We start from the raw sequence: 27,896 nt of genomic DNA on the forward strand, positions 1-27,896 counted from the left end.
GAGTCACAAGGGGAAATCCCTGCTCCTCAAACTTGCAATCATCAAATCCTGTGGATTCTACCTCAAAATAGCTCTCAAATGTGACTTTCTCCCTGTCTTCCCCCTTATCCAGTAGCACTTGCCTGGGTGGACAGGAAGGCAGGGGCAGGGTTTTCACATGACCTGCATTGTGGGGATGACTCTGTAGCCAGAGGCTACAAGCCTGGGGATGACAGACACTCGGGAGGCTGTTGCTAAAAGACAAGTGAGGAATTCCCGTCGTGGCGCAGTGGTTAACGAATCCGACTAGGAACCATGAGGTGGCGGGTTCGGTCCCTGCCCTTGCTCAGTGGGTTAACGATCCGGTGTTGCCGTGAGCTGTGGTGTAGGTTGCAGACGTGGCTTGGATCCCACGTTGCTGTGGCTCTGGAGTAGGCCGGTGGCTATAGCTCCGATGCGACCCCTGGCCTGGGAACCTCCCGCTCCGCGGGAGCGGCCCAAGAAATAGCAAAAAGACAAAAATAAATAAATAAATAAATAAAAAATAAAAGACAAGTGAGAGGTGAGGGCCTGTAGCAGGGGTCATGAGAAGGTGGGAGACAGGGTGGATTCGAGGCAGACTGAGGAAGAAAAATTAACGATTTGGTGGGGTAAGAGAACAGGGAGTCAGGTGACCTGGGCAGCTCTAGTTTGTGTGACTTGATGGTTGGTAGCTTTGTAGAGAGGTCACTTGCCTCTCATGGATTTAGAGTTTTTCTAAACTTTCTAGGCAGATGTGTTCATCATGAGTGAGTGTGACAGTACAGCTGTGTTTAGGGCGGTAGATGAGAGGTACATCACGCTCCTGGAGGCCAGCAGGGTCAGGGAGCCCGCTTCCTTCTGAGGAGTGCTGAGAGCTAAACAGGGACTTGGAGTTCATTGGTTGGAGGCTTCTGGAAGGGGCACAGGGTCCTAATAGAGAGCTCTGTTAACATCAGCTAACATGTCAGCTGACCCCACATATAGCAAGCTTGCCTTGCTCACCTGTACTGGCAGTTTCGGGGGCAAACAGAAACTGGAGAGCCCAGCTGCCCAAACATACTACAGAAGGACAGTATGACAATCCCAGGTACCCAGCTGGTATGAGGCTATCCCCTGAGCCACAAGATGGATGCAAACCTGGGTGCCCTGGAACTCCCCGTCCCCCAGAATTGGAAAGCCTCCTGCTAAAAGATGCCACCTGTGGGTGGAGTCCAACTGCAAGCCCATGATCCTGGTCCTCAAACACTGGTGTCCGTGCCCTAGAGCCCTCTGCCACAGGAAGATGGCTGGGCCACAGGGCTCTTAGCCACCTCTGGAGACTGAGCATCAGTGGCTAAGGCCAGAGTCGACCACTAAGGATAAGATCTTGGAGCTACTGAGAGATGCACCCTGGCTTCAGCATCAACACCAGAAGGTGACAAGAGGCGGGAACCCTGACGGAGGATCTGCAGAGAGAGCCCAGGAGAGCAGGACGGTGGGGAGAAGGTCCACAGCAGACCCCGAGAGTGAACAGAGATGGGTGATAAGTTCCTCTCCTAGGGAAAAAGGAGACAGGGGCACCCTGAGCATGTTACACCTGTGCCTCCTCTTCCCCAGGGATCCCATCTCCAAGGCCTCCAACAAGAGTCCACACCATTGAGTTCTGAGGGTCCCCTTTATTTTGGCCCAAGGAAGAAACAAACCTTCCAGGTGTGATGGGCAGCTCAGAGTAGAACTGAAAAGAAAACTAGAGAGCATTTTGTCTGTCCCCTCATTTTACTGATAAGGAAACTGAGGTGCAGGCCTGGTATTGCTTGGTAACTGGCCAGCTGCCACACTAGAAATGGAACCTGGCTCTTCAGATTGCGAGCCCAGTGCCTTCCCACTGTCCCAAGCTGTCTTCTCACCAAGTGCCTCTTCTTCTTCTTCTTTTTTTTTTTTTTTTGTCTTTTGTTGTTGTTGTTGTTGTTGCTATTTCTTGGGCCGCTCCCGAGGCATATGGAGGTTCCCAGGCTAGGGGTTGAATCGGAGCTATAGCCACCGGCCTATGCCAGAGCCACAGCAATGCGGGATCCGAGCCGCGTCTGCAACCTACACCACAGCTCACGGCAACGCCGGATCGTTAACCCACTGAGCAGGGCAGGGACCGAACCCGCAACCTCGTGGTTCCTAGTCGGATTCGTTAACCACTGCGCCACGACGGGAACTCCTTCTTCTTCTTTTTTTTAATAAGAGCCACACCCGTGGCATATGGAGGTTCCCAGGCTAGAGGTCCAATTGGAGCTGTAGCAGCCGGCCTACACCACAGCCATAGCTGTGCGGGATCTGAGCTGCATCTGCAACCTACACCACAGCTCACAGCAATGCTGGATCCTTACTTAACCCACTGAGCGAGGCCAGGGATTGAACCTGCAACCTCACAGTTCCTCGCTGGATTTGTTTCCATTCTGCCACAATGGGAACTCCTGGTAGAGTTCTCCTGTGGCAAAACGACTGCAGGCCAGCTGTGTGGTCAGCTCGCTCCTTGTGCAAAAGCAACTTTTGTCTCTCTCAGAAAAAAGTGTCTAGTTGTACAACTTTGCAACTATAATAAAAACCACTGAACTGCATATCCCCCCCCCCATTTGGCAGTGACCCCAGCATGTGGAAGAAGTTCCTGAGCCAGGGACTGAACGCATGTCATAGCAGTGACCTGAGCCCCAGCAAAGACAATGCCTGATCCTTAACCCACAAGGAATTCCTGAACTGAAAACTTTAAAAAGGTGCATTCTATAGTATATGAATTGTATCTCAATTAAAAAATAACTTTTGAAGTAAAAAAAGTTAAATACCTACTTTAGAGCTGCAGTAGAATACTTAAATGTAGTAAACAGGAGTTCCCTTGTGGCTCAGTGGCTAACAAATTGACTAGGAACCATGAGGTTGTGGGTTCGATCCCTGGCCTCGCTCAGTGGATTAAGGATCTGGTGTTGCTGTGGCTGTGGCGTAGGCCGGCGGCTACAGCTCTGATTGGACTCCTAGCCTGGGAACCTCCATGTGCCGCAGAAGCGGCCCAAGAAATGGCAAAAAGACAAAAATAATAATAATAATGCTCGAATATAGAAAACAAAATAAAGTATCGGAGACATGAAAATAATTTGTGTTACCAACATGCCTTATTTTTGTGCAGACCTGATAGGAAAGCTGCTTTTGCCTTTCTATGCAGAATATCTTGTAAGATGAGCTATTAGAACCATTAGCATTTGCAATGACTTATCTCTGTGTTAGAGTTTTCTCAATAACTATACAACCAGAATAAATATCGAATAAACTGGATGTTAATAAAAGAATGCAGTTCTTCAAAAAGATTTTTTTAGGGGGTCTTTTTAGGGCTGCACCTGCAGCACACAGAAGTTCCTAGGCTAGGGGTCGAATCAGAACAGTAGCCAGCCTATGCCACAGCCATAGCAAGGCAGGATGCGAGCCACATTTGTGACCCATGGCAACGCTGGATCCTTAACCCACTGAGCAAGGCCAGGGATTGAACCCGTGTCTGCGTGGATCCTAGTCAGGCTCCTTAACCACTGAGCCATGATAGGAACTCCTCCAAAAAGGTTTTTAGAAATTGAAAAGATGTGTGCTTTGGTTTAGGTACTGTTTCCTTCCACAGAACCCACCTGTTGCAAAAGGAAAAGAACATCCCAGGGTTTCCAAGAACTGAGCGTGGGAGAATTTTCACCAGGGAGTGGAGGACGCTCTGGAATGAATGGGAAAGCAAGATGAAAGGAGAGCAGATGCATGTCTCCGCTGGGAGACAGTGCTTCCTGCTCCACATCTCAGCCCACCCAGGGCAAACACTGCTTTGGGATCTAAGTTGGCGCCCCGACTGCCTCCGCCTACCCTTTACTGCTGAGAAGCAAACTCCTCCGTCAGTCCTTTCTCCTGGGCTCCCATCTTTCTGGCCTGAGAGCACATGTCTGACTGCTGGTGTGATCCTGGACCTGTGATTCTCAAAATCCTGGACCACAGAGGCCTCTTCCAATCCTCTTCCAGAACAGAGCCTGTTTCCCAGGAAACTGTCCTGCTCAGGGTGGTTATGTTTCAGAGCTGGACCTACAGGACATGCTCTCTGGGGGTGTCTGGGTCCCCGACATGCTTCACGGCACCTTTGCCCTGAAAAACACACACCTCGCTGGTGGGCTTCTTCCCAGCATTCAGAGGAGTTCCGGCGGACAGATGTTTACGAAGCCTTCGCGTGGGGCCTTCTAGAGGCTGTAACATGCTCCCCCTCATTCTGGGTCCTCTGCACTGGCTCACCCCCTCCTCCCGGTACCCACAGAAGCAACCAGGGCTCCGGGGCAAAAGCCCGCGAGGCTGGAAGTCTCTCTCCTTAGAACATAAAAGCACCAGGATGCCCCCCATGATCGCTGCACCCCGGGAAGTGGCGAGTTCCCTCCTCTGTGAACCTTTCTAACAAGAGCTTGGATGACAGTTCATTGGGGTGCGGAAGGAGGATCTGAGCCACAGGCAGTGTGGCCGAGCTTGGGTTTCCTCCAGCGCTGGGCTGCGATTTTGAGTAGGTGTGTGTGGAGGAGTGTCGGGTGCTTGATCACCTTCCCCTTTCGCTGGGGGTCGGCTCTGCCGGGGGCAGCCTTGCTCACCAGGAGGCACTTCCAGGGGTGGCTGGGCCAGACCCATGAGAGCCACCCCAAAGGAGGACAAGACCTCTTGATGGGCAAGGCATTCATGCCCCGAGGAGCCTTGGCCTGAGTGCTGGGCACTGGCCACGATGCGGGCTTGTAACTCAGATCCTCTCATTTCAACTTTATAGAGCTGAAGAAGCACGTTTGAAAGGGGAACAAGGAGTTCCCGTTGTGGTGCAGCGGAAACGAATCCGACTAGGAACCATTAGGTTGCAGGTTCAATCCCTGGCCTCACTCCGTGGGTTAAGGATCCAGCGTTGCCATGAGCTGTGGTGTAGGTTGCAGACGCAGCTTGGATCTGGCGTTGCTGTGGCTGTGGCGTAGGCCAGGGGCTACAGCTCCGATTCAACCTGTAGGCTGGGAACCTCCATGTGCTGCAGGTATGGCCCTAAAAAAACACAAAAGACAAAAAAAGAAAAGGAAAGAAAAGCAAGGGGTACTAGAGCCGGGATGGACTCTAGGTCTGTCCAAAGCCAAAGTCATGCACACATGGTGCTGGGGTCTGGATGACTGTGCCCAAATTCCTCTGCTGAATCCTCGCCCCCAGCGTGATGGTTGGGGTCAGAAGGGTGGTGTCTTGATGCCAGACCCTGCAGAGCTCCCCCTGCCTTTCCACCAGGTGAGGGCACAGCCCATCTCCGCACCAGAATTCGACCTGACCCCGCCGGTGCCTGACTTCAGACGTCCAGCCGCCAGAACCGTTGCTTGTGAGCCAGCAAGTCTGTGGGATTTTGTTGGAGCGGCCTGGACAGACTAAAACGCTTGGCTACACTGAACTGTGTCCCGACGCTCCTGAAGTTTTCCCAAAAGTCAAACAAATGCCTGGAAATTCTTCTTTGGGATCCTGTCTTCAGCCTGAACACCTGGTCCCACACGAACTATACATCCCTCTGCAGGGTCACATCCTGGGCTGCTGTCTCCTGTGCCAGGCTCAGATGCGACGCAGGCCTTCCCTCAACTGATGAAAACACACTGCTCCTGTCCCCCCGGTGCCGGTGGGGCCCCCCCGCCGCCGCCCCCAGTCTCACGCAGACACCCCCTGGCGGGACCCAGCTGAGCCCTAACTTGTAACCTTTATCTTTGGCCGTTCCACCCTCGAGGCTGCTCCTGCCTGGGACGCCCCCACCTGCCACCTGCGTCTCTCCTTGCCCCTGACCCTCTGCTCCAACTTCCAGGCAGGCCCTTCCCCGGACAGAGCCCCGGTCTCCCACAGGTGCTCTGGGAACAGCAATGATGGTGCCACTTTCCCAAGACCCTGGGGCCTGTGGCACATTTTTTCGTTGGAGTTTCTGAAAATTATGTATTTGCCAAAAGCGAGGAGCACATTGTCACCCGTGGCCCAAGGCAGAGACGACCCCAGGGCTCACTGACAGCTAAATGAATCACACGTGGTCTGTCCATACAGTTCAGCCACAGCAAGGAAGGGAATTTGGACACACGCTATGGCGTGGGCAACCGTGGGAACGCGGTGCCAAGAGAAACAAGCCATCACCAAATGACAAATACTGTGTGATCCCCTTCTGTGCGGTGCTCGGAGGAGGGGACATCACAGCGACAGGAAGCAGGACGGGTGGAGGATGGCGGGGGCTAGAGGAGGCGGGTGCGAGCTGGGGTTTAGGGGGACGGGGCTTCGGTGTGGGGAGGCTGGACAGTGGTGGTGGCTGCACGACGCTGTGCAGGTACGTAGGGCCACGGATGTGTACGCTTCACAACAGTTAAGACGGTAAAATGTTACTTTACCACAGGGAAGACGTTTGAAAGCCAGTTAAGTAAGGAGCGGAATGATGTGCCGGGGGAGAATGGGGGCTGGGGGCCTCAGCTCTGGGGCGCCCTCCCTCCAGGACATCAGCTTTACTCCCAGGCAGCCACGTGGAGAAATCCTTCTCCCTCTGCAGGATGTTCTTGCCGAGACCACAGTGTGAGCCAACGTCGAATCCAGGTAAGCACGACTTCTCCGCCCTCGAATCCCTGTGGCCGCTTTGCTCAATCCAGGCACAAGGATTTGTCTGTGTGTGTGTGTGTGTGTGTGTGTGTGTGTGTGTGTTTTAATGGCTGCACCCATGGCATACACAAGTTCCTGGGCCAGGGATTGAATCTGAGCTTCAGCTTTGTCCTATCCCACAGCTGCAGCAATGCCAGATCCCTTCACCCACTGCCCCAGGCTGGGGAACCAAACCCACGCATCCAGTGACTCGAGCCTCTGCAGCTGGATTCTTAACCCACGGCACCACAGTGGGAACTCCCAGATCTGAGGAGCTGACAGAAGGAGATCTCAAGATGCTGTATTACTTGACACATAATTCACTTTCTTTTTATATGACACTTTCCAGAAAAGAAAATACTTCCATGTATGCATGTTCACTTCACCAATTGTGTGAGGTCAGCAGAGCAGGTCTCCCCCTTCCCAGGGGAGGGGACAGGCTCAGAGAATTTAAATGGCACATCCAGGTCCCAGGGCTGGACAAGGACACGGCTGGGAGCAGTGCCCTCCCTGGGTCTTAGCCTGGCACCGAGTCCTCTCTGGTTTGTTTTTGGAGCTGCCTCAGACCCGACAATGCCCCAGTCACCCTCAGGACCATGGTAGGTTCCTGGCTTCCTCTAGTTGGCTCTGCCCTTATCTGGTCCCAGACGAGTTTCTGGAGCCAAGAATGACATTTTGCCTCCCACTTCTGTCTCACCGGTAATGCAGGGATTGGGACCTCATTAGTCAGTTTTGTATGCTGGAGGGTGACAGACCGTGTTTTAAAGAGATGGTCTGTGGAGTTCCCGTCGTGGCGCAGTAGTTAACGAATCTGACTAGGAACCATGAGGTTGCGGGTTCGGTCCCTGCCCTTGCTCAGTGGGTTAACGATCCGGCGTTGCCGTGAGCTGTGGTGTAGGTTGCAGACGCGGCTCGGATCCCGCATTGCTGTGGCTCTGGCGTAGGCCGGTGGCTGCAGCTCCGATTAGACCCCTAGCCTGGGAACCTCCATATGCCGCGGGAGCGGCCCAAGAAATAGCAACAACAACAACAACAACAAGACAAAAAAAAAAAAAAGGAGATAGTCTGTGACTGTGTGCACGTGCACTGCGACAGAACGGGAGAAACATGTGCACGTCATTTATCTGATAAGGACTTAATTCCAGAATATAGAAAGAACTCTTACAATGCCACCATAAAGAGACAAAAATCCTCATTTTAAAAGGGCAGAGGTTTTGCATGGCCATTTCTCCAAAGAAGATACCCAAATGGCCCAGTAAACACACGAAAGGATGCTCAACATCATTTGCCATCAGGAAAGTACGAATCAAAACCACTGACACCACTTCATTTCCGCTTGCATGGCTACAATCAGAAAGACAGCTAATAACAAGTGTTGACAGGATGTGGAGAAGCTGGGACCCTCCCACATGGCTGGTGGGAATGGAAAACAGTCTGGCGGCTCTGCAAATGGTTAAACGCAGTTACCACATGACCCGGCAATTCCACTCCTAAGTACACAACCAAGAGAAATGAGAACATAGTTCACAGCAAAACTTACAATACAAATGTTGACAGAAGCATTATTCATAATAGCCAACAAGTGGAAACAACCCAAATGTCCATTACTGATGAATGGATGGACAAAACACAGTCTATTATTATTCACGGTGAAATATTATTCAGCTGTTAAAAGCATAAAGTACTGGAGTGCCCTGGTGGCACAATGGGTTAAGGATCTGGCATTGTCACTGCAGCGGCTCAGGTTGCTGCTGCGGCATGGGTTGAGTCCCTGGCCCAGGAACTTCTCCATGCCACAGGCACAGCCAAAAGAAAAGCAAAAAGAAGCATAAAGTACTGACACGCGGTAGGTACCACATGGATGGACCTTGAAGACACTGTGCTGAGTGTCAGGAGGAGGGGGCCAGAGGGCTGCAGGGATGGAGAGTGATGGCTAATGAGGCAGGGTTTCTTTTTAGGCTGTCAAAAATGATCTACAATTAGATTATGGTGATGGTGGTACAACTCGGTGAATTTACTACAACTATTATACTGTATACTTTATTTATGTTATTGTTTTTTAGGACCGCACCCGTGCCATATGGAGGTCCCCAGGCTAGAGGTCCAATGGGAGCTGCACCTGCCAGCCTACACCACAGCTCACAGCAACGCCGGATCCTTAACCCACTGAACGAGGCCAGGGATCGAACCCACATCGTCATGGATACCAGTCGGGTTCGTAACCTGCTGAGTCTCAGTGGGAACTCCCACAGTGTATACTTTAAATAGATACATTTTATATGTGAAATATATCTTAATAAAGCTATAAAAATAGGATTTTTGTCTTAGAAACATCTGGGGGTAATCTCAGCTCTCTGTATTGGGTGGCATTGGGGAGGTGCGTATTTTGTGGGGAGGGATAATGGTTTTGGGGGATGGGTTCTGCAAGGGCTTATCTGCTGTATGGAAGGTGCCCTTCAGAGGAATCTGCACACTCCGGATCCCTGACATGGGCGCTGCATCTTCCCCTCTCCCCGCCTCCTGGGGGGGGACACGGGGGCCAAATAACCAGAGTAGGGATCATGCCCCCACCCATGGGTGAGTGCAGGGCCACCCCAGAATAGAAAGGGACACAGACTGCTCCATGCTAAGGGCTGCACACAGAAGCAGAAAGATGATTTTCCGCTGTGGGGTAGCTGAGTGCACGTCAGCAGGTCTGTGTTTTGTGCTCAGACTCTCTTGGTGGAACCACGCTGGGCGAGGGGGGACAGGGGACCCTGCATCTGAAGAAGGGAGTACAGCCCTGCAGATGTGGCTGAGGGCCTGGGGGCCTCGACCAGGGCTTCAGACCCTCACGGGCACCCCTCACCCGGAGCCGAGCCTGATCTGCCAGCGCAAAGCTGGGCTGGGAGAGGCGAGGCAGAGCACAGGCTGGAACACCCTTAGGGACTGAGTGATGTTCCGAGCGGGGGTTTTGTCACATGAGTTCAAGGTCCACAGGTGAACCCGTGCCTGAAGCCGTGAAGATTCGGCATTATTAATTTCATCAGCAGCAGAGAGAAGACACATGCATACAGGTTCTTCGAAATATACCAAGTCAACAAAGCTCTTCTTTAAGGGAGGGTTCCTGTCCCAATTCTAAGAAAAGTGGACCTCTCTGCTCCTTTGCTTTTAGGAGACACCTTCTTTGACTCACCAGATTGGTTCAACAGACGGGTGTGCTCAGCAAAACCCGAGGAGGCTCTCAGAGCTGGCAACTCTTGCGGGATGGGAGGACGAGGGGGCGGAGGGTGCGAAGACCCGGGGTGAGGCTGCCCCCGGGTGCCCTGTCCCTCCCCCCTCAGGAGGAGGAACCTGAGATTCCCGGACAGGGGCACAGACGGTCACAGCTAGAGCCAAGGTGGCCGGCAGTGGCCCGAGGACACTGAGGCTCTAGGGAGGACACTGCCTGCTCGTTTTCGGCCTGAGGGACGGCACCATCTACCCAGAGTCTTCTCCAAGCAGGGCCAGCAGCTGGCCTGCCTGGGCTGACAGGAACCGCATCCTGATCAGATCATAATTTCCATTTTGAGAGACTCGGGGGGAGGGGGTGTAGAGACCGGCTGATGGCTCAGGCCTAGTTCCAGGAGTTTAACATGTCAGGTAAATGAACTGTCATTTCTGTAAACGTCACTGAGGTGTAACTTATGTACCATCAGATTAATGACTGTTTCGACGATTTTTACTGCAGGTACGGAGAGAATTCACTTCTACAACATCTGCATCACCCTCATCATCAGTATTTTTAACATTTATTTTTATTGTTTTAATTTCAATTTTCGGCCACACCTGTGGCGTGTGGCTGTTCGGGGCCAGGGGTCAAACCCGGGCCGCCGCAACATCCCAAGCCGCTGCAGTGACACCACCAGGTCCTTAACCCACTGCACCACCAAGGAACTCCCATTTTGTTATTCTTAAAGCTATCGTGAGAAAGGAGAGCGGCGAGGATTCCCTGTGCCATCTCCTCGGCAGCCTTGCTTCTTGTAGCTTTTTCCTCTCACTATGGGTGGTGTGGCGGCAGCTGGGATTCTCTTTTCCCAAATCAAAGGTGCTTTGATCGGAAAAGATCCCTCAATGAGAGCGTGTGTGTTGATATATTTGGGTAAAAGCGCTCGTGCTTGGAGACCTCCACACGGAAAGGTGCCCAGACTCCCACTCATGCATCCTTTGCGATCAACAGCCAGGAACTCAAGGGAGAACAGTAGGGCATTTACGATCCAATGAACTTCTGCCTTGAAATTCTTGCGATCACTCGTCTTTATTAAAGGAGTGTATACGTGACAGAGACGGTCTGCTGGGACAGCAAGTGCATTACTCTGTGTGGAATTTACCCGTGAACACACGGAGAGGATAAATGAAGCAGCCAAGGCGGGCGAGACCTGCAGGATCGGCCCCGAGGCTCCCTCAGTCCTGCCTCCCTGGGGCCTCTGACCCAGAGCCCAGACTGCCAGCTCTTCCCCCACTGCTGAACAGGTCAGTGTCCCCGTCAGCCCGTCTCCGGGCTGCTCACCAGCCTGGCATGCCCCATGGCCCCTGGGGGCCTCTGGCTTTCCTTCTGGGTCGGGCTGGAAGTCTCTGTGATGTTCATGCAAGCGAGGGGAGGACAAACGCAAGGACCTTCCTTGTGAGCTGAGAGGGAAGCCCTGCTCTCAGTCGCCGTGGTGGAGCCTGTGATGCTGGTGGAGGTTCGAGCTCTGGCGGAAGCTTTTCCCACACTGGCCGCACTGGTAGGGCTTCTCCCCAGTGTGGATCCTCTGGTGCAGCTTCAGGGTGGACTGCCGCCCGAAGCAGTTGCCGCACTCCCCGCAGGTGTAGGGCCTCTCCCCTGTGTGCACTCGCTTGTGCCTTTTCAGCTCGGAGTTCCATGTGAAGCTTTTCCCACAGTCATCGCATTTGTAAGGTTTCTTGGCTGAGTGGGCCGGCTGGTGACCAAGGCGCTGCAAACGGCTGCTCAGGCTTCTTCGGCTCCCCTTGCTTTTCTTCAGCTCTCGCAGTGGGTGGCTTTTCAGGGGGCTGCTGATGAAGTCCAGCTCCCGACAATGTCTCTGGTAGTGAGCAAACGGCTTTGGAGCATTCGAGGGGCTGACCTGCCTCCGTGACAACCGGAGCTCACTCACAGTCGCCCCTCTGGGTTCAGGACTCTGCAGGCCATTCCCTTTGGGTCTGCCTGCTGACAGGGTGCATGGCTTTGCTCCTTTAGCCCCCTCCTGCTGTGGATTTTCCTTGTTGTCACTTTTCATTCTGGGGGCCTCTATAATTAGAAAGAATTATGTTTCATTTCTGGGCTTCGAAGAAAGAACCTCAGCAAAAGTGCTACGAAATACCCACAGAGTGTGGTTTTCCACTTGGCAGCTTGCATTAGACTCATGTGGGGCACAGGGCAATCGAGCAGGCTGCCTGCTCCCCGAGGGCTGCTGCGTCAGAATCTCTGCGGGGTGGGACCTGGAAGTCTGCAGTTAACAGGGGGAACCTGGGAGAATTCTGATTTATACTAACGTTAGGAACCAAGGTCTCCAACCCTCCGTCCTTCCTACTTTTAGGGAAAGGTTTAGGGGATGACAAATGGGAAAAAGCAAACCCATCAGAACCGAGTATTGTCCAAGGGAATGAAAAGAGGAAGAGAGGTAAAATTTCAGCATGGAAACACACCCTCACTTACATGCATGAGGAATGACCACCCGCGTCTCTTCCAATGATCTAAGTCCAGCACGAGTGGTGTTTTCTCTCATTATGAAGTTGACAGACAGCAGGTGCAACTGGAAACCGGGATATGGGCCAGATAGGTACTCTAGTTATAGCAACTTCAAAATTCTGACCAGCAGAATTAAGGATTAAGATACAAACCAGTGGGAGCGGCGTGTGGACAAGTTGGAGGATCTAGAGCAGCGTGACCCAACAGCACTCCTACCACATGGAAAATCTGCATGTGTGCACACACGTGTGCTATTCAATGTGGCAGCCACCAGCCACATGGGGCTACTAGTACTTGAAATGTGGCTAGTGTGACCAAGAAACTGAATTTTTAGTTTTCTTTGATTTTAATTAATTAATTTAAATTCAGATTTTTTTTTTTCTTTTTAGGGCTGTATCTGAGGCATATGGAAGTTCCTAGGCTAGGGCTCAAATCAGAGCTACAGCTGCTGGCCTACAACACAGCCACACAGGATTTAAGCCACATCTGTGACCTACACCACAGCTCATGGCTGAGTGGGGCCAGGGATTGAACCCATGTCCTCATGGATACTAGATGGGTTTGTAACCTGCTGAGCCACAATGGGAACTCCCTTCAATTCAGATTTTAAAAGAAGCCCCCACAAATATGGTCAATTGTTTTTCAGCAAGGTTGTCAAGATAATTCAATGGGAGGAAGAGTAGTCCTTTCAATAAGTGGTGCTGGGACAACTGGATTTCTACATATCAAAGAATGAAGTTGGGAGTTCTTTTGTGGTTAAGGGCCTGGCATTGTCACTGCAGCAGCTTGGGTTGCTGCAGTGGTACAGGTTCAGTCCCTGGGCTGGGAACTTTCACATTCCACAGGTACAGGTTGAAGTAAAAAAAAAGAATGAACTGAACCCCGCCCTCACATATATACTCAAAGTGGATTGAGGACCTGACTCTAAGAGCTAAACCTACCTCTCTTTGAACAGAATAAAGGTGTAAATCTTTGTGACTTTGGGTTAGGCAAGTGTATTTCTGATATGTCACCAAAAGCACAGGCAAAGAAAAGATAAATTGGACCTCTTCGAAATCCAAAAAACATCTGTGCCTCAAAGGATACTGTCAAGAAAGTGAAAAGACAACCCACAGAATGGGAGAAAATATTTGCAACTTACGTCTAAGGGTCTATTACCCAGATCACACAGAGAACTCACGACAATAAAAAGACTAACCCAATTTAAAAATGAGCAAAGGATCTGAATAGACACTTCTCCAAAGAAGATACACGATTGGCCAACAGGCTCATGAAGAGATGCTCAACACCCTTAGTCGCTAGGGACATAACTCAAAATCTCCACAAGATACCACTTCATGCCTAATAGGGTGGATGGAATCAAAAAGCCCAACAATCACAAGTATCAACAATGAGGCAGAAAAACTGCCGAGAGCGCGGGCTGTACATTGGCGCAGCCATGGCAGAAAAGTCTGACCTCAAAAGGTCCAATGTGGAGACACCCTAAGACCCAACCAGTCTGCTCCGGGGGACATGCCTGGGAGAAATGAACACGAGCAACCACAGGAAAGTCTGTACGCAAATGTCCAGGGCAGCGTATTCGCAACAGCCAGAGCGGGAAATAACCCAGGCGTCCATCCACCGATCGAGGTGTGGACGGTGGAGTACCACAGCCAAGACGGGAATGAGGCACCCACGCAGCTTCCACGTGGAAGGCCCTTGAAAACACGACGACCCGTGGAAGACGCCAGACACGAAAGAGCACCTGCTGTGTGATGCTGGACAATGAACTGTCCAAGAGGCAGATCCAGAGGCAGAAAGCAGACAGGGGTCGGCGGGGGCTGGAAAGTGACTGCTAACGGGTATGCGTTTCTTTCCGAGGTCGAGAACAGGTTCAGAAAGGAGACTGCGGTGATGGCTGCATGCGTGTGTGACTGTATTAAAACCACTGAACAGGACGTTTTAAAGGCGGGAATTGTGCAGCATGTGAAGTGTACCTCGACAAAGCGACTCTAAATCGCCATACGTGGCTAGTGGCAGCTGTAGCGGACGACGCAGCTCTGCGGACAGGCACTTTGAGGAATGAGAAGCACGAGACTCTACCCTCTGGCATCGAAGGGAAGGGGGTCAAGATGGCACACACACCAGCTACCTCTGCCGAGGGCCTGCATGTGGTCCACTTTCATCAGGATCACGAAGGCTGCAGTTTCTGGGGGAGGACCGCCACCAGGTCCAGCGTGATTTCCTGCGGGACGCCCAAGGTCTTCCCCACGCGTGAGTTTTGAGAACAATGAAATCAAAGTGTTTCACTGACGGTAGCAAATCTTAAGGAATCAGGGCTCTAGCCTCGTTGTAACCCTCTTCTCTAACCTGTTGACCACATCCTGTACTCAAATCACCAAGGATGGCCAAAGTGCCACGGTCTCTCAGAGATCACAGGACTGTGTGGAGCAGAGCCAGCAGTTCTACTGGCACTGGACCCGAGTCACTTAAGGAAATAAGCACAAGGGTTTAATTTCTTTCTTTTTTTCTTTTTGTCTTTTTAGGGCCGCACCTGCATAGCATATGGAGGTTCCCAGGCTAGGGGTTGAATCGGAGCTATAGCTGCCAGCCTATACCACAGCCACAGCCACGCCAGATCCCTAACCCACTGAGCGAGGCCAGGGATTGAACCTGTGTCCTCATGGATGGTAGTCAGATTCACTTCCGCTGAGCCACCATGGGAACTCCAACACAAGGGTTTAAGGTACACCATGTGACAGAACGTCAGAGGAGGAGGAGGGAGAAAATATTATGGAGGGGGGCTTTTTTCTAAAGAGCAGAACCTTGTTTAGGCCCCATCGAAACATAAACCCATGAGTGACGACACTCAGCCACAGGTTGAAAGGAGTTCATCAGTGGTCATGCCTGGATTTGTCTTCACTATAAGAAGCTCTGAGTGGAACAGAAAAGCAGGCACTAAGATAATCCTAGTGTGCACTGGATTGTCACAAAGTCAACAAGAGAAAATGATAAAAGCATACTTCTTCTTACAGTATTATCACCATTCCAATTAGTGAAATTTGTTCCAGAATAAAGATCTACTATGACACAAAATTTTTTTTTTTTAAAAAAGCCCAATACCTGGTCTATGGATTTTCAGAACCATGAGATGCTTTGATGGAGATAAAGGGCTGGGAGAGGAAGAGAAGAGGCATAGAGTGTTTACCTATCCCAGCCAGTTTGGGGGCTGGTTCTTGGAGGAGCGGGGATTTTTCCCGAGGATGGGGGCTCCGCTGATCCTGAGACCCTTCCTGGGAAGTCTCCTCCAGAGGGCTCTCCCTGGGATGTCTCCTAGGAGTCTGGGGTTGAAAGTCTGGCAGTTCCTGTTCTCCAAGCTGGGATCCAGTTTTCTCCAAGAGCACCTTCTGGCCCTCCATGCAAACAGCCACCTAGGAACAAGGCCCATGCATTAGCGCACAGCCTGAGGACTGACTGAGGGCAGTTTGACCTCTCGCTGCTCCTGTAGTGACTGCTTTACCCCAGGAATTTCTGACCGTGGCCCAGGGGTCAGCCTCGATAGAGCCTGCTGAAATCCTCGAAGGAAGCACAGGGAAGGACACAGAGAACAATGAAAAGGAGGCTGCTTCAAATGAGCCAATACTTTCTGAGTAGATGCTCCTAAAGCCTGGGCCTTTCTCAAGGCCTGGAGCCAAAGTCATGAGAGAGCAGGCACAAATAGCAAGGTCAGCCATGCCACCCAGCCATCAGAGTCCACGCTATGCCCACCCACCCTCCCGCTTCTGCTGGAAATAGGCCCTCTCGGATGAGGAGGCAGGATGGGGGTGATTAAAAACCACCCTTGTCTAATCCATTGTTCTGCCCACGCTCTCCTGGCAAGGAGATCTAAGCAGCAGTAGGGCTCTAAGGATTGCCCTACCCATTCCCTAACTGCTTCCATTCTCCCAAGCATGTGAGTGTCTGCTTCCTCCCTAAGCGCCTCTGACTTGGAGGTGGGGCTTGGAAAGAACCCTGTCCAATTGAGCTGTAGCTTCCTGATCCAAAGGCCATGTGCAAGACACTTCGCTGGGACAAGGTCTAATAAAGTTCCCCCCAAATCAAATTCCTACCCAACGGGGATGACCCTGTTTGCTAAGAATCTTGATTGTAGGAATCCTTCAAGAGGAAATGGGGGAGGGGGGAATCTGTCCGCAAAGATTTAAGAACCCTACTTGATCCTATACTTTCTCACTGGAGTGCCTGTGGCTGAGGTTTCTGAAAACCTACTGCATCTCCCCGGGAGGCGGTGGGAATGGGGAAGGTCCCAAATGAGACCAGAAGCAACATCTGAAATTCTGGACTCTGTCTAGGGAGGGATCCAAAGATTAAACACCATCCAGATGAAAAAGAAATCCTGGGGCCACTAGAGGCCCTCCTTACCCACTGCTTTGGTCCCTTGGCTGCTCTGTGAAAATCTTCCACCAGGGTCACAATCTCCTTGCTGCTCACTGGACATCGACGCCTGGCTCGAGCCTGGATCTCGGGGGGCAGGATGTTCAAAAACTGCTCCACCACCAGTAGCTCCAAAATCTGCTCCTTGGTGTGCACCTCGGGCTGCAACCACTGACGACAGAGCTGCCGGAGCCGCGAGAGTGCCTCTTGGGGTCCAGACGCCTCTTGATAACAAAACCGTCTAAAACTCTGGCGGGAGAGCTCGGGATCGGGCCAGTCTTTTTGCTGGGCGGGCTCTCGCTTCTCTTCGAGCTTTCCTATTATATGTCTCTCTTGCTTGGAGGAAGCCTGAATGTGGCACTGCGAGTTCAAAGTGATCTCCATCTTAGCCGCCATTGTGGGGCTCAGGAGACAGCTTCTCTCTCCTCGTAAACAGCTCAAGCCTTCGGGATCATGGCCCTGAATGCTAGAAGGATGCTAGAAACGAAGCTTCTCTGAGAATGTTAGGGAGGGAAGCAGGCAGCACCTTCTCATTCGCCAGCCTTGACCCCAGACTGCTGAAGACGACACAGTCCTTGGTAGAGGGAAGAGTTTGTTCTTCTGCCAGTTTCTTCACCTTCCTTACGAAGGAGAAAAGTCACAATATCCTAAAAGGAAACTGGGGAAAACATGCTTTTATTTCAGTGACAAGCACACGAGGTCTCAGAGGAAACGCGCAACCTGAAGTGACAGGCTGGCGGGAATCCCTCGGAAAAGTTCAAGTTGTCATCCAGGTACCCTGCACCAGCTCCCCCACATCCTCCATACGCCGACCTCGAGCATCTCGCCAGGCGCTACAGGGTGAGCCCAGGCTGGCCACGGCGCACACCGGGGGATGGAAGTTAGAGGAAGTCTTCTGCTGGCGAGCAGCGTACACCGAGGCGCGGCAGCTGCTCGTCCCTGAGGCTCCGAGGCCCCGCTGCTCCGGCCTTCGAGGGCGCCCTGCTCCGGCTCCGCGCCCCAGCTGGCCCCGGGCTTGGCGAATCTGCAGCACTTCTGCGCGCGGCTCAGCTACGCGGCCGGGTGCGAGCCTGGGGTGGCGCCTGTGACAGCAACGTCTGAAGAGGCCTCATACCGCACATCCACCTGCTACCGACTCACCTCTCCCGGGACGCGAGACCCCGAGCCAGAGCTGGGGGCGGGGCCGAAGCCGCTCGTCGCAGACTCTCCCACTGGCTGCCGAGGAATTACGCCACGGGAGGGCCCGCCCCCCCCGCAGAGGGATTGGCTCCTTGAGAGCGTTCTCTTTCGCCCACTGGCTGTTGGGTTTGTCGATGCAGGCGAGAACTGCGTCCAGCCGTCGCAGTGCGCTCCGGGAGTTGTAGTCCGCTGGCACCATTTGTGAGCAAGCGCAGTGGGCGGACTGAAGCAGGGGCTGGGTGTGCTGATTTCCGGCCAAGCGACGAGTTTGGGGAGTCGCTAGTGTGTGTGGTGACGGCTCTGCTTCCCGGAGGCTTAGGGTTCGCCGCTCGCTGTCGTCTCAGAGGCAGTTGGGCCAGGGCCAGGCGCCCCTCGCATGCTCGGTAGTCACTTTCTTACGCCTGGGCCCCTCAGACCCCCCCCCCCAGCGAGCCAGAGCTGAAACGACCCCTTTACCCGAGCCCGGACTCCCTCCGGCCTGAGACCCCCGGCTTGTTGCAGCGGGACCCTACGGACTCGCTTTCCTAGTCCACTTGAGCCACAGTACCTAACCTTAGCACCGAAGGCGCTAGGAAGACTCCTGGCCGACTTGCTGAGGGAAAAGTGAATCAGCCCGATTCCCCACCCCATCCTGCTTTCTGCTGAGTTTGGGTTGTCGCCAGAGAAGAGCATCTCTGAGAGAGGAGCATTCTGAAATTAGCTATGATTGGGATATTAGGAGTCTAGAAGCGTGCAGGCTCAGCCTTCTGTATGATTATAGCATTTGTAAAACTATTCTCTATCCAGAGGTGCGGCATGTATGCAAATGTATAAGGCAAGGAGTCCAGGTCCCAGTCCTGGCCTAGCTGCTGAGGAACTGCACTTAAGACTGCTTAACGGTACCACCTTTGCTTTCTCTAACTTTAGACCCTCCCCGCTGCATTGAAATGTTAAGGAGAATATAGGTGAGGGCAGGTTCAAGTTCCTTGGAAGAAAAGCAACCTGAATCCAAGTTTTTAAAAGTAATTTTTTTTTGGCTGTACCAGTGGCCAGGGATCCAACACCTCCCGGCACCACCCCATTCCCCACCCCACCCCGCTGTTGCGACCTGTGCCAAAGCTGCTGCACCACAAGGGAACTTCCTAAAAGTAATTCTTTTACTCCTCTAAACAGGCGCAGGCCTTTGTTGGAGGAGTGGAATGGAGAGTGGGACAAAACTGCTGAAAGCTGCGGTTGCACATTCTCCCAACTTAGCAATTTTTCAGGGAATTTGGGACTTTTCTCACCCTACCTGTATGTAACATCCCAAAGAATTTTGACAGGCCAGGCTAGGTCAGTAACCCCCTCCTGGAGTTAGGGGAAGGGCACTGTAATGAAGAGCCCCACCAGAGACAATGAAGATGCTACTGTCAGTAGTGGGTAAGAAATGCTGGAAAATAAAAAATAATAATAAAATAAAGCAAACCAAACGATCACTCACCATCCACACACTGTCTGTGGATGGTGAGGGCGGGTGTGATGGGGATGAGCAGGTTAATACTTTTCCTTCCTTAAGAAAAGGTGGCAATTGGGAGGGTGAGTCCAGGGTTCTGAGGGCAGGGAAGGCAAGGACAAGACCCAGGTCCATGCGGAACATGAGAAGGAAGAACTGGACTACCCTTTGAGGAGTGGTTTGGGGAATTTGTCCAGAGAAACTGGCTAGAGGGAAAACTATAGTTTTTTGATATTTTTAGTGAATGGAAAGGGTAGAAATAAACTGGAAGAACCAGGGTGAAGGATTGCGGGATGGCTTTACACTCATTCTTTCAGCCTCGCTGCACAGCTGGGCCTCTTTCCACCATGACTCTGTGCACCTGTAACATGCTCATGTATCTGCTTCCAGAAAGACACACTTTTCACTGGCATCTGGGAGAACTGCCTCCCAGTGATAAGAGATGGAATCTAACCTGTGGGATTGAAGTGGCAACCAGTGAACCAGTTCGCTGAGGCAAAGCATGACAGCAATAGGAGTCCCCAGGCACACCCACCCCCAAGCAAGGACTCCACGCAGGGACAGAATCAGCTGCGCACAGCAATGGCCTTGAGTGCAAAGCCTTCCACCAGCGCTTCCGGAATTTTTGCTACCAGGAGGCACCGGTTGCCATGGAGCTCTTAGCGAACTCTGGGAACTCTGGTGTTAGGGGCTGAGGCCAAAGACACACTCAAAAGAGTAAATCCTGGAGCTACTGTTTTTGGAGCAGCTTCTGACCATCTTGCCAGAAAAGATCCAGGGGTGTGCGAGGATGCCGTGGCTCTGGCTGAGGATGTACAGAGAGTACCTGAGCAACAGGCAAGAAAAGGAAGTCAGAACCTCATGGTCTCAGTCATGAAGGTGGTGTGAGGGACACAGGAATCCAGTCACTGGAGAGGCGCTTAGCTGAGAAATGCCAGAAGCCCTCTGCTGCCCAGAAAGCATTATCTATCTTGCTGCAGTCCTGTGCCTTTGGTCTTTAGGAAGACTTTCTTATTTGCTGACATAACCTAGACATTCATATATAGTCAGCGAATGTTTAGAGTCACTAATTAAAATGGTAAAAACTCAGAAATATTCTCCAGAACAAGGCCAGGGAAAGAATGACAGTCCTTCTCTGGGGGGGGGGGGTCAGGAAAATTAGAGATTTTGGTGAATTTAAACTCCTCCTAGAAGTTTCTTTGCAAGAGTGTGTCAGGTGTTGTACACTAAACAAAGTCCAATCAGAGCCATTCGCTGCCTGGATTAAGTGGTCAGTTTGGGAGAATGATGAGTTTCACAAGATACCAGCCTGCGGCAGTAGGGCCTGGGTCTGAGATCTGCCCAGGGCAGTCGTCTTGTCTGTAGTGGGAGACGCGAGGTGTGGAAGGCACAGGAGGAGGATGAGTAATGTGAAGGCTTCGGGTGTAGGAGATTTTGTGGGAAGGTGGCAGCTGGAATCCAGAGGCGTGGAGGGACCGAGCAGCCTGGGTCAGAGCAGTAAGCAGGCAGGCCTCTCTGCAGGGCTGGATTGGGATCCCCCTGTAAGAAGGTGGATGTGTATACCGGATAGGGAGGCAGAATGGGGTACGGGGAAGAAGGTGACACTTACATAGGACTGAGGTTTTGACACAATTTGGAGAGGGGGAGAGCAGCTAGATGGTGCTGCATTAGAAAGGCGGAAGGTAATTTAAAATGCATGGTTTGAGGACGACTCCTAATGACTAGGATGAATGGAGAAAAGCAGCAGGAGCAGGTAGTTTGGGGAGGTGAACTGGGCAGAGCAGGAGTCCCTCCCTGTGTGCTAACAGCCGTCCTGGTCCCTGGTCCCCTTGCCATTCCTCTGCGGACATCCCTCCCCCTCCTCTTCTGCCACCATTTCAAAGTCACGTTTTTGGGCCACGCCCACTTCATGTTCAGAAATTCTCCGACCAGAGATCAAACACTTGCCACAGCAGCGACCTGAGTCCTAACAGTAACAATGTCAGACCTTTAACCTACTGAGCCACCAGAACCACACTCAATGCGAATGATAAAAATACAGGAGTGCACGGGTTAAAACAGCTATGTGAAACCCATCAGGGAGGTGAAGCGAAGAGCAGGGTGCACAGGGAGAAGCAGTAACTGCCTCTCCTGTCGGGTTATACAGATGTGAGTTCCTACAATGTGCCAGGGATGGGGGACTTTACAGCCCCTGCACGCTGGAGCCCACGTTCCGCGGGGAGCAGACATTAAGCAACGGAAAAAAGATACTTTCAGGGACATGCGCTGACGGGAATGAGCCCGGTGACCCGGTAGAGAATGACCGTGGGGGGAGGGGGCAAGGCCTCTGCGAGGGGACAGGCCATGAAAGGATGAAAGCCTAACAGCCCAACCCCCTCAGAACTTAGGAAGCTGATGGGGGCTGGGCCTGGAATTCGAGGGCATTTAGAGCTTCTTATTAACTCCCTGGGTGCCCTCGAGTTCCGGACCCTGTTCCCTATAAGTAAAAGATCATACTTTTTGCTGTTTTAGGGCTTGCTTTCTGTTCTGTACAAAACTATGTGGAAAGGGAAAAACAGGCCCCTGAGTATGTGCCTCTATGCATGAAACTTCTTGAAACTGCTTGAGATAACAGGGAAAAGGGTTCCTAACCGCTTGTTTGGCTTCTGTAAGGCTGCTTGCATAAGATAAAAAGAGGAGAAGTTAATCGTCTAACCGACCCCAGTAAGCTCGGGTGTGCCACAAAATGTTGAAAATCCTGATAAATATATCTTGGTGACAATATGTCTCCCCCACCCAGGGACAGGCATAAACAGGTAACTCCAGGACAACTTAAAATTAATTGGTCCACAAAGCGCGGGCTCTCGAAGTTTTAAATTGACTGGTTTGTGATATTTTAAAGTGATTAGTTTGTAAAAGCGCGGGCTTTGTTGTGAACCCCATAAAAGCTGTCCCAACTCCACACTCAGGGCCGCAGTCCTCTACCCCTGCGTGGCGTACGACTGTGGGCCCCAGCACGCTCGGAATAAAAATCCTCTTGCTGTTTGCATCAAGACCGCTTCTCGTGAGTGATTTGGGGTGTCGCCTCTTCCGAGTCCAGACGAGGGGGATTTTCACTCGACTGGCCTTTCATTTGGTGCGTTGGCCGGGAAATCCGCGACCACCCCTCACACCCGAGAACCGACTTGGAGGTAAAGGGATCCCCTTTGCAACGTGTGTGCGTGTGTGTGTCGGCCGGCGTCTCTGTTCTGAGTATCTGTTTTCGGTGATGCGCGCTTTCGGTTTGCAGCTGTCCTCTCAGACCGTAAGGACTGGAGGACTGTGATCAGCAGACGTGCTAGGAGGATCACAGGCTGCCGCCCTGGGGGACGCCCCGGGAGGTAGGGAGAGCCAGGGACGCCTGGTGGTCTCCTTCTGTCGGTCAGAGGACCGAGTTCTGTTGTTGAAGCAAAAGCTTCCCCCTCCGCGGCCGTCCGACTCTTTTGCCTGCTTGTGGGAGACGCGGACGGGACGCATATGTCTGGATCTGTTGGTTTCTGCTTTGTGTGTTTTTGTCTTGTGCGTCCTTGTCTACAGTTTTAATATGGGACAGACGGTGACGACCCCTCTTAGTTTGACTCTCGACCATTGGACTGAAGTTAAATCCAGGGCTCATAATTTGTCAGTTCAGGTTAAGAAGGGACCTTGGCAGACTTTCTGTGCCTCTGAATGGCCGACATTCGATGTTGGATGGCCATCAGAGGGGACCTTTAATTCTGAGATTATCCTGGCTGTTAAAGCAATTATTTTTCAGACTGGACCCGGCTCTCATCCCGATCAGGAGCCCTATATCCTTACATGGCAAGATTTGGCAGAGGATCCTCCGCCATGGGTTAAACCATGGCTGAATAAACCAAGAAAGCCAGGTCCCCAAATTCTGGCTCTTGGAGAGAAAAATAAACACTTGGCTGAAAAAGTCAAGCCCTCTCCTCATATCTACCCCGAGATTGAGGAGCCGCCGGCTTGGCCGGAACCCCAATCTGTTCCCCCACCCCCTTATCTGGCACAGGGTGCTGTAAGGGGACCCTCTGCCCCTCCTGGAGCTCCAGCGATGGAGGGACCTGCTGCAGGGACTCGGAGCCGGAGGGGCGCCACTCCGGAGCAGACAGATGAAATCGCGACATTACCACTGCGCACGTACGGCCCTCCCATACCGGGGGGACAATTGCAGCCCCTCCAGTATTGGCCCTTTTCTTCTGCTGATCTCTATAATTGGAAAACTAACCATCCCCCCTTTCTCGGAGGATCCCCAACGCCTCACGGGGTTGATGGAATCCCTTATGTTCTCTCACCAGCCTACTTGGGATGATTGTCAACAGCTGCTGCAGACACTCTTCACAACCGAGGAGCGAGAGAGAATTCTATTAGAGGCTAGAAAAAATGTTCCTGGGGCCGACGGGCGACCCACGCAGTTGCAAAATGAGATTGACATGGGATTTCCCTTGACTCGCCCCGGTTGGGACTACAACACGGCTGAAGGTAGGGAGAGCTTAAAAATCTATCGCCAGGCTCTGGTGGCGGGTCTCCGGGGCGCCTCAAGACGGCCCACTAATTTGGCTAAGGTAAGAGAGGTGATGCAGGGACCAAATGAACCTCCCTCAGTATTTCTTGAGAGGCTCATGGAAGCCTTCAGGCGGTTCACCCCTTTTGATCCTACCTCGGAGGCCCAGAAAGCCTCAGTGGCCCTGGCCTTCATAGGGCAGTCGGCCCTGGACATCAGAAAAAAACTTCAGAGACTAGAAGGGTTACAGGAGGCTGAGTTACGTGATCTAGTGAAAGAGGCAGAGAAAGTGTATTACAAAAGGGAGACAGAGGAAGAAAGGGAACAAAGAAGAGAGAGAGAAAAAGAGGAAAGGGAGGAAAGACGTAATAAACAGCAAGAGAAGAATTTAACTAAGATCTTGGCCGCAATAGTTGAAGGGAAAAGCAATAGGGAAAGAGAGAGAGATTTTAGGAAAATTAGGTCAGGCCCTAGACAGTCAGGGAACCTGGGCAATAGGACCCCACTCGATAAGGACCAGTGTGCATATTGTAAAGAAAAAGGACACTGGGCAAGGGACTGCCCCAAGAAGGGAAACAAAGAACTGAAGGTCCTAGCTCTGGAAGAAGATAAAGATTAGGGGAGACGGGGTTCGGACCCCCTCCCCGAGCCCAGGGTAACTTTAAAGGTGGAGGGGCAACCAGTTGAGTTCCTGGTTGATACCAGAGCGGAGCATTCAGTACTGCTACAGCCATTAGGAAAACTAAAAGATAAAAAATCCTGGGTGATGGGTGCCACAGGGCAACAACAGTATCCATGGACTACCCGAAGAACAGTTGACTTGGGAGTGGGACGGGTAACCCACTCGTTTCTGGTCATCCCTGAGTGCCCAGCACCCCTCTTAGGTAGAGACTTACTGACCAAGATGGGAGCACAAATTTCTTTTGAACAAGGAAAACCAGAAGTGTCTGCAAATAACAAACCTATCACTGTGTTGACCCTCCAATTAGATGATGAATATCGACTATATTCTCCCCTAGTAAAGCCTGATCAAAATATACATTTCTGGTTGGAACAGTTTCCCCAAGCCTGGGCAGAAACCTCAGGGATGGGTTTGGCAAAGCAAGTTCCCCCGCAGATTATTCAACTGAAGGCCAGTGCCACACCAGTGTCAGTCAGACAGTACCCCTTGAGTAAAGAAGCTCGAGAAGGAATTCGGCCGCATGTTCAAAGATTAATCCAACAGGGCGTCCTAGTTCCTGTCCAATCTCCCTGGAATACTCCCCTGCTACCGGTTAGAAAGCCTGGGACCAATGACTATCGGCCAGTACAGGACTTGAGAGAGGTCAATAAACGGGTGCAAGATATACACCCAACAGTCCCGAACCCTTATAACCTCTTGTGTGCTCTCCCGCCCCAACGGAGCTGGTATACAGTATTGGACTTAAAGGATGCCTTCTTCTGCCTGAGACTACATCCCACTAGCCAACCACTTTTTGCCTTCGAATGGAGAGATCCAGGTACGGAAAGAACCGGGCAGCTCACCTGGACTCGACTGCCCCAAGGGTTCAAGAACTCCCCGACCATCTTTGACGAAGCCCTACACAGAGACCTGGCCAACTTCAGGATCCAACACCCTCAGGTGACCCTCCTCCAGTACGTGGATGACCTGCTTCTGGCGGGAGCCACCAAACAGGACTGCTTAGAAGGTACGAAGGCACTACTGCTGGAATTGTCTGGCCTAGGCTACAAAGCCTCTGCTAAGAAGGCCCAGATTTGCAGGAGAGAGGTAACATACTTGGGGTACAGTTTGCGGGGCGGGCAGCGATGGCTAACGGAGGCACGGAAGAAAACTGTAGTCCAGATACCGGCCCCAACCACAGCCAAACAAGTGAGAGAGTTTTTGGGGACAGCTGGATTTTGCAGACTGTGGATCCCGGGGTTTGCAACCTTAGCAGCACCACTCTACCCGCTAACCAAAGAAAAAGGGGAATTCTCCTGGGCTCCTGAGCACCAAAAGGCGTTTGATGCCATTAAAAAGGCCCTGCTGAGCGCACCTGCTCTGGCCCTCCCGGATGTAACTAAACCCTTTACCCTTTATGTGGATGAGCGTAAGGGAGTAGCCCGGGGAGTTTTAACCCAATCCCTAGGACCATGGAGGAGACCTGTTGCCTACCTGTCAAAGAAGCTCGATCCTGTAGCCAGTGGTTGGCCTGTATGCCTGAAGGCTATCGCAGCTGTGGCCATACTGGTCAAGGACGCTGACAAATTGACTTTGGGACAGAATATAACTATAATAGCCCCCCATGCGTTGGAGAACATCGTCCGGCAGCCCCCAGACCGATGGATGACCAACGCCCGCATGACCCACTATCAAAGCCTGCTTCTCACAGAAAGGATCACGTTTGCTCCACCAGCCGCTCTCAACCCTGCCACTCTTCTGCCTGAAGAGACTGATGAACCAGTGACTCATGATTGCCATCAACTATTGGTTGAGGAGACTGGGGTCCGCAAGGACCTTACAGACATACCCCTGACTGGAGAAGTGCTGACCTGGTTCACTGATGGGAGCAGCTATATGGTGGAAGGTAAGAGGATGGCTGGGGCGGCGGTGGTGGACGGGACCCGCACGATCTGGGCCAGCAGCCTGCCAGAAGGGACTTCAGCGCAAAAGGCTGAGCTCATGGCCCTCACGCAAGCTTTGCGGCTGGCCGAAGGGAAATCCATAAACATTTATACGGACAGCAGGTATGCCTTTGCGACTGCACACATACACGGGGCCATCTATAAGCAAAGGGGGTTGCTTACCTCAGCAGGGAGGGAAATAAAGAACAAAGAGGAAATTCTGAGCCTATTAGAAGCCTTACAATTGCCAAAAAGGCTAGCTATTATACACTGTCCTGGACATCAGAAAACCAAAGATCTCATATCCAGAGGGAACCAGATGGCTGACCGGGTTGCCAAGCAGGCAGCCCAGGGTGTTAACCTTCTGCCTATAATAGAAACGCCCAAAGCCCCAGAACCTGGACGACAGTACACCCTAGAAGACTGGCAAGAGATAAAAAAGATAGACCAGTTCTCTGAGACTCCGGAGGGGACCTGCTATACCTCAGATGGGAAGGAAATCCTGCCCCACAAAGAAGGGTTAGAATATGTCCAACAGATACATCGTCTAACCCACCTAGGAACTAAACACCTGCAGCAGTTGGTCAGAACATCCCCTTATCATGTTCTGAGGTTACCAGGAGTGGCTGACGCGGTGGTCAAACATTGTGTGCCCTGCCAGCTGGTTAATGCTAATCCTTCCAGAATACCTCCAGGAAAGAGACTAAGGGGAAGCCACCCAGGCGCTCACTGGGAAGTGGACTTCACTGAGGTAAAGCCGGCTAAATACGGAAACAAATATCTATTGGTTTTTGTAGACACCTTTTCAGGATGGGTAGAGGCTTATCCTACTAAGAAAGAGACTTCAACTGTGGTGGCTAAGAAAATACTGGAGATTTTTACGAGATTCGGAATACCTAAGGTAATAGGGTCAGACAATGGTCCAGCTTTCGTTGCCCAGGTAAGTCAGGGACTGGCCAAGATATTGGGGATTGATTGGAAACCGCATTGTGCATATAGACCCCAAAGCTCAGGACAGGTAGAGAGGATGAATAGAACCATTAAGGAGACCCTTACCAAATTGACCACAGAGACTGGCATTAATGATTGGATAGCTCTCCTGCCCTTTGTGCTTTTTAGGGTTAGGAACACCCCTGGACAGTTTGGGCTAACCCCCTATGAATTACTTTACGGGGGACCCCCCCCGTTGGCAGAAATTGCCTCTGCACACAGTGCTGATGTGCTGCTTTCCCAGCCTTTGTTCTCTAGGCTCAAGGCGCTTGAGTGGGTGAGGCAACAAGCGTGGAAACAGCTCCGGGAGGCCTACTCAGGAGGAGACTTGCAAGTTCCACATCGCTTCCAAGTTGGAGATTCAGTCTATG

At 52.0% G+C, this 27,896-nt stretch overlaps 2 protein-coding genes across 3 annotated transcripts; one reads left to right on the top strand and one right to left on the bottom strand.

The window, feature by feature from the left end:
• Positions 1–10,893: 10,893 nt before the first annotated feature.
• Positions 10,894–17,976, bottom strand: ZNF174 (zinc finger protein 174). 2 transcript variants are annotated; one of them, XM_047780740.1, is made up of 4 exons: positions 16,751–17,976; positions 15,540–15,762; positions 12,320–12,416; positions 11,783–11,911 (listed from the first exon to the last, which is right to left on the bottom strand). In XM_047780740.1, exons 1-3 carry the CDS (start codon positions 17,156–17,158, stop codon positions 12,358–12,360), a joined length of 690 nt encoding a protein of 229 aa, XP_047636696.1. In that variant the 5' UTR covers positions 17,159–17,976; the 3' UTR covers positions 11,783–11,911; positions 12,320–12,357. The 2 variants fall into 2 exon arrangements, with proteins under 2 accessions (XP_047636695.1, XP_047636696.1); XM_047780739.1 differs by lacking the exon at positions 12,320–12,416 and having other exon boundaries at positions 10,894–11,911; positions 16,751–17,971.
• A 5,505-nt stretch (positions 17,977–23,481) lies between these two features.
• LOC125128417 (uncharacterized) lies at positions 23,482–27,798 on the top strand. The gene is given in 3 exon segments (XM_047782773.1): positions 23,482–23,567; positions 23,602–27,475; positions 27,784–27,798. Coding segments are annotated over 3 exon segments (3,975 nt in total).
• The last annotated feature ends 98 nt before the right edge of the window (positions 27,799–27,896 follow it).

Source organism: Phacochoerus africanus, chromosome 5, assembly GCF_016906955.1.
Source record: "Phacochoerus africanus isolate WHEZ1 chromosome 5, ROS_Pafr_v1, whole genome shotgun sequence".
Lineage (NCBI taxonomy): Eukaryota > Metazoa > Chordata > Mammalia > Artiodactyla > Suidae > Phacochoerus > Phacochoerus africanus.

Coding starts and splice junctions, on each gene's coding strand:
- ZNF174 (XM_047780739.1), bottom strand. CDS start 17,158: ATGGCGGCTAAGATGGAGATCACTTTGAACTCGCAGTGCCACATTCAG. Junction 15,763..16,750: donor CCAAGGGACCAAAGCAGTGG/GTAAGGAGGGCC, acceptor CCTTGTTCCTAG/GTGGCTGTTTGCATGGAGGG. Junction 11,912..15,539: donor CCCCAAACTGGCTGGGATAG/GTAAACACTCTA, acceptor TTCTAATTATAG/AGGCCCCCAGAATGAAAAGT.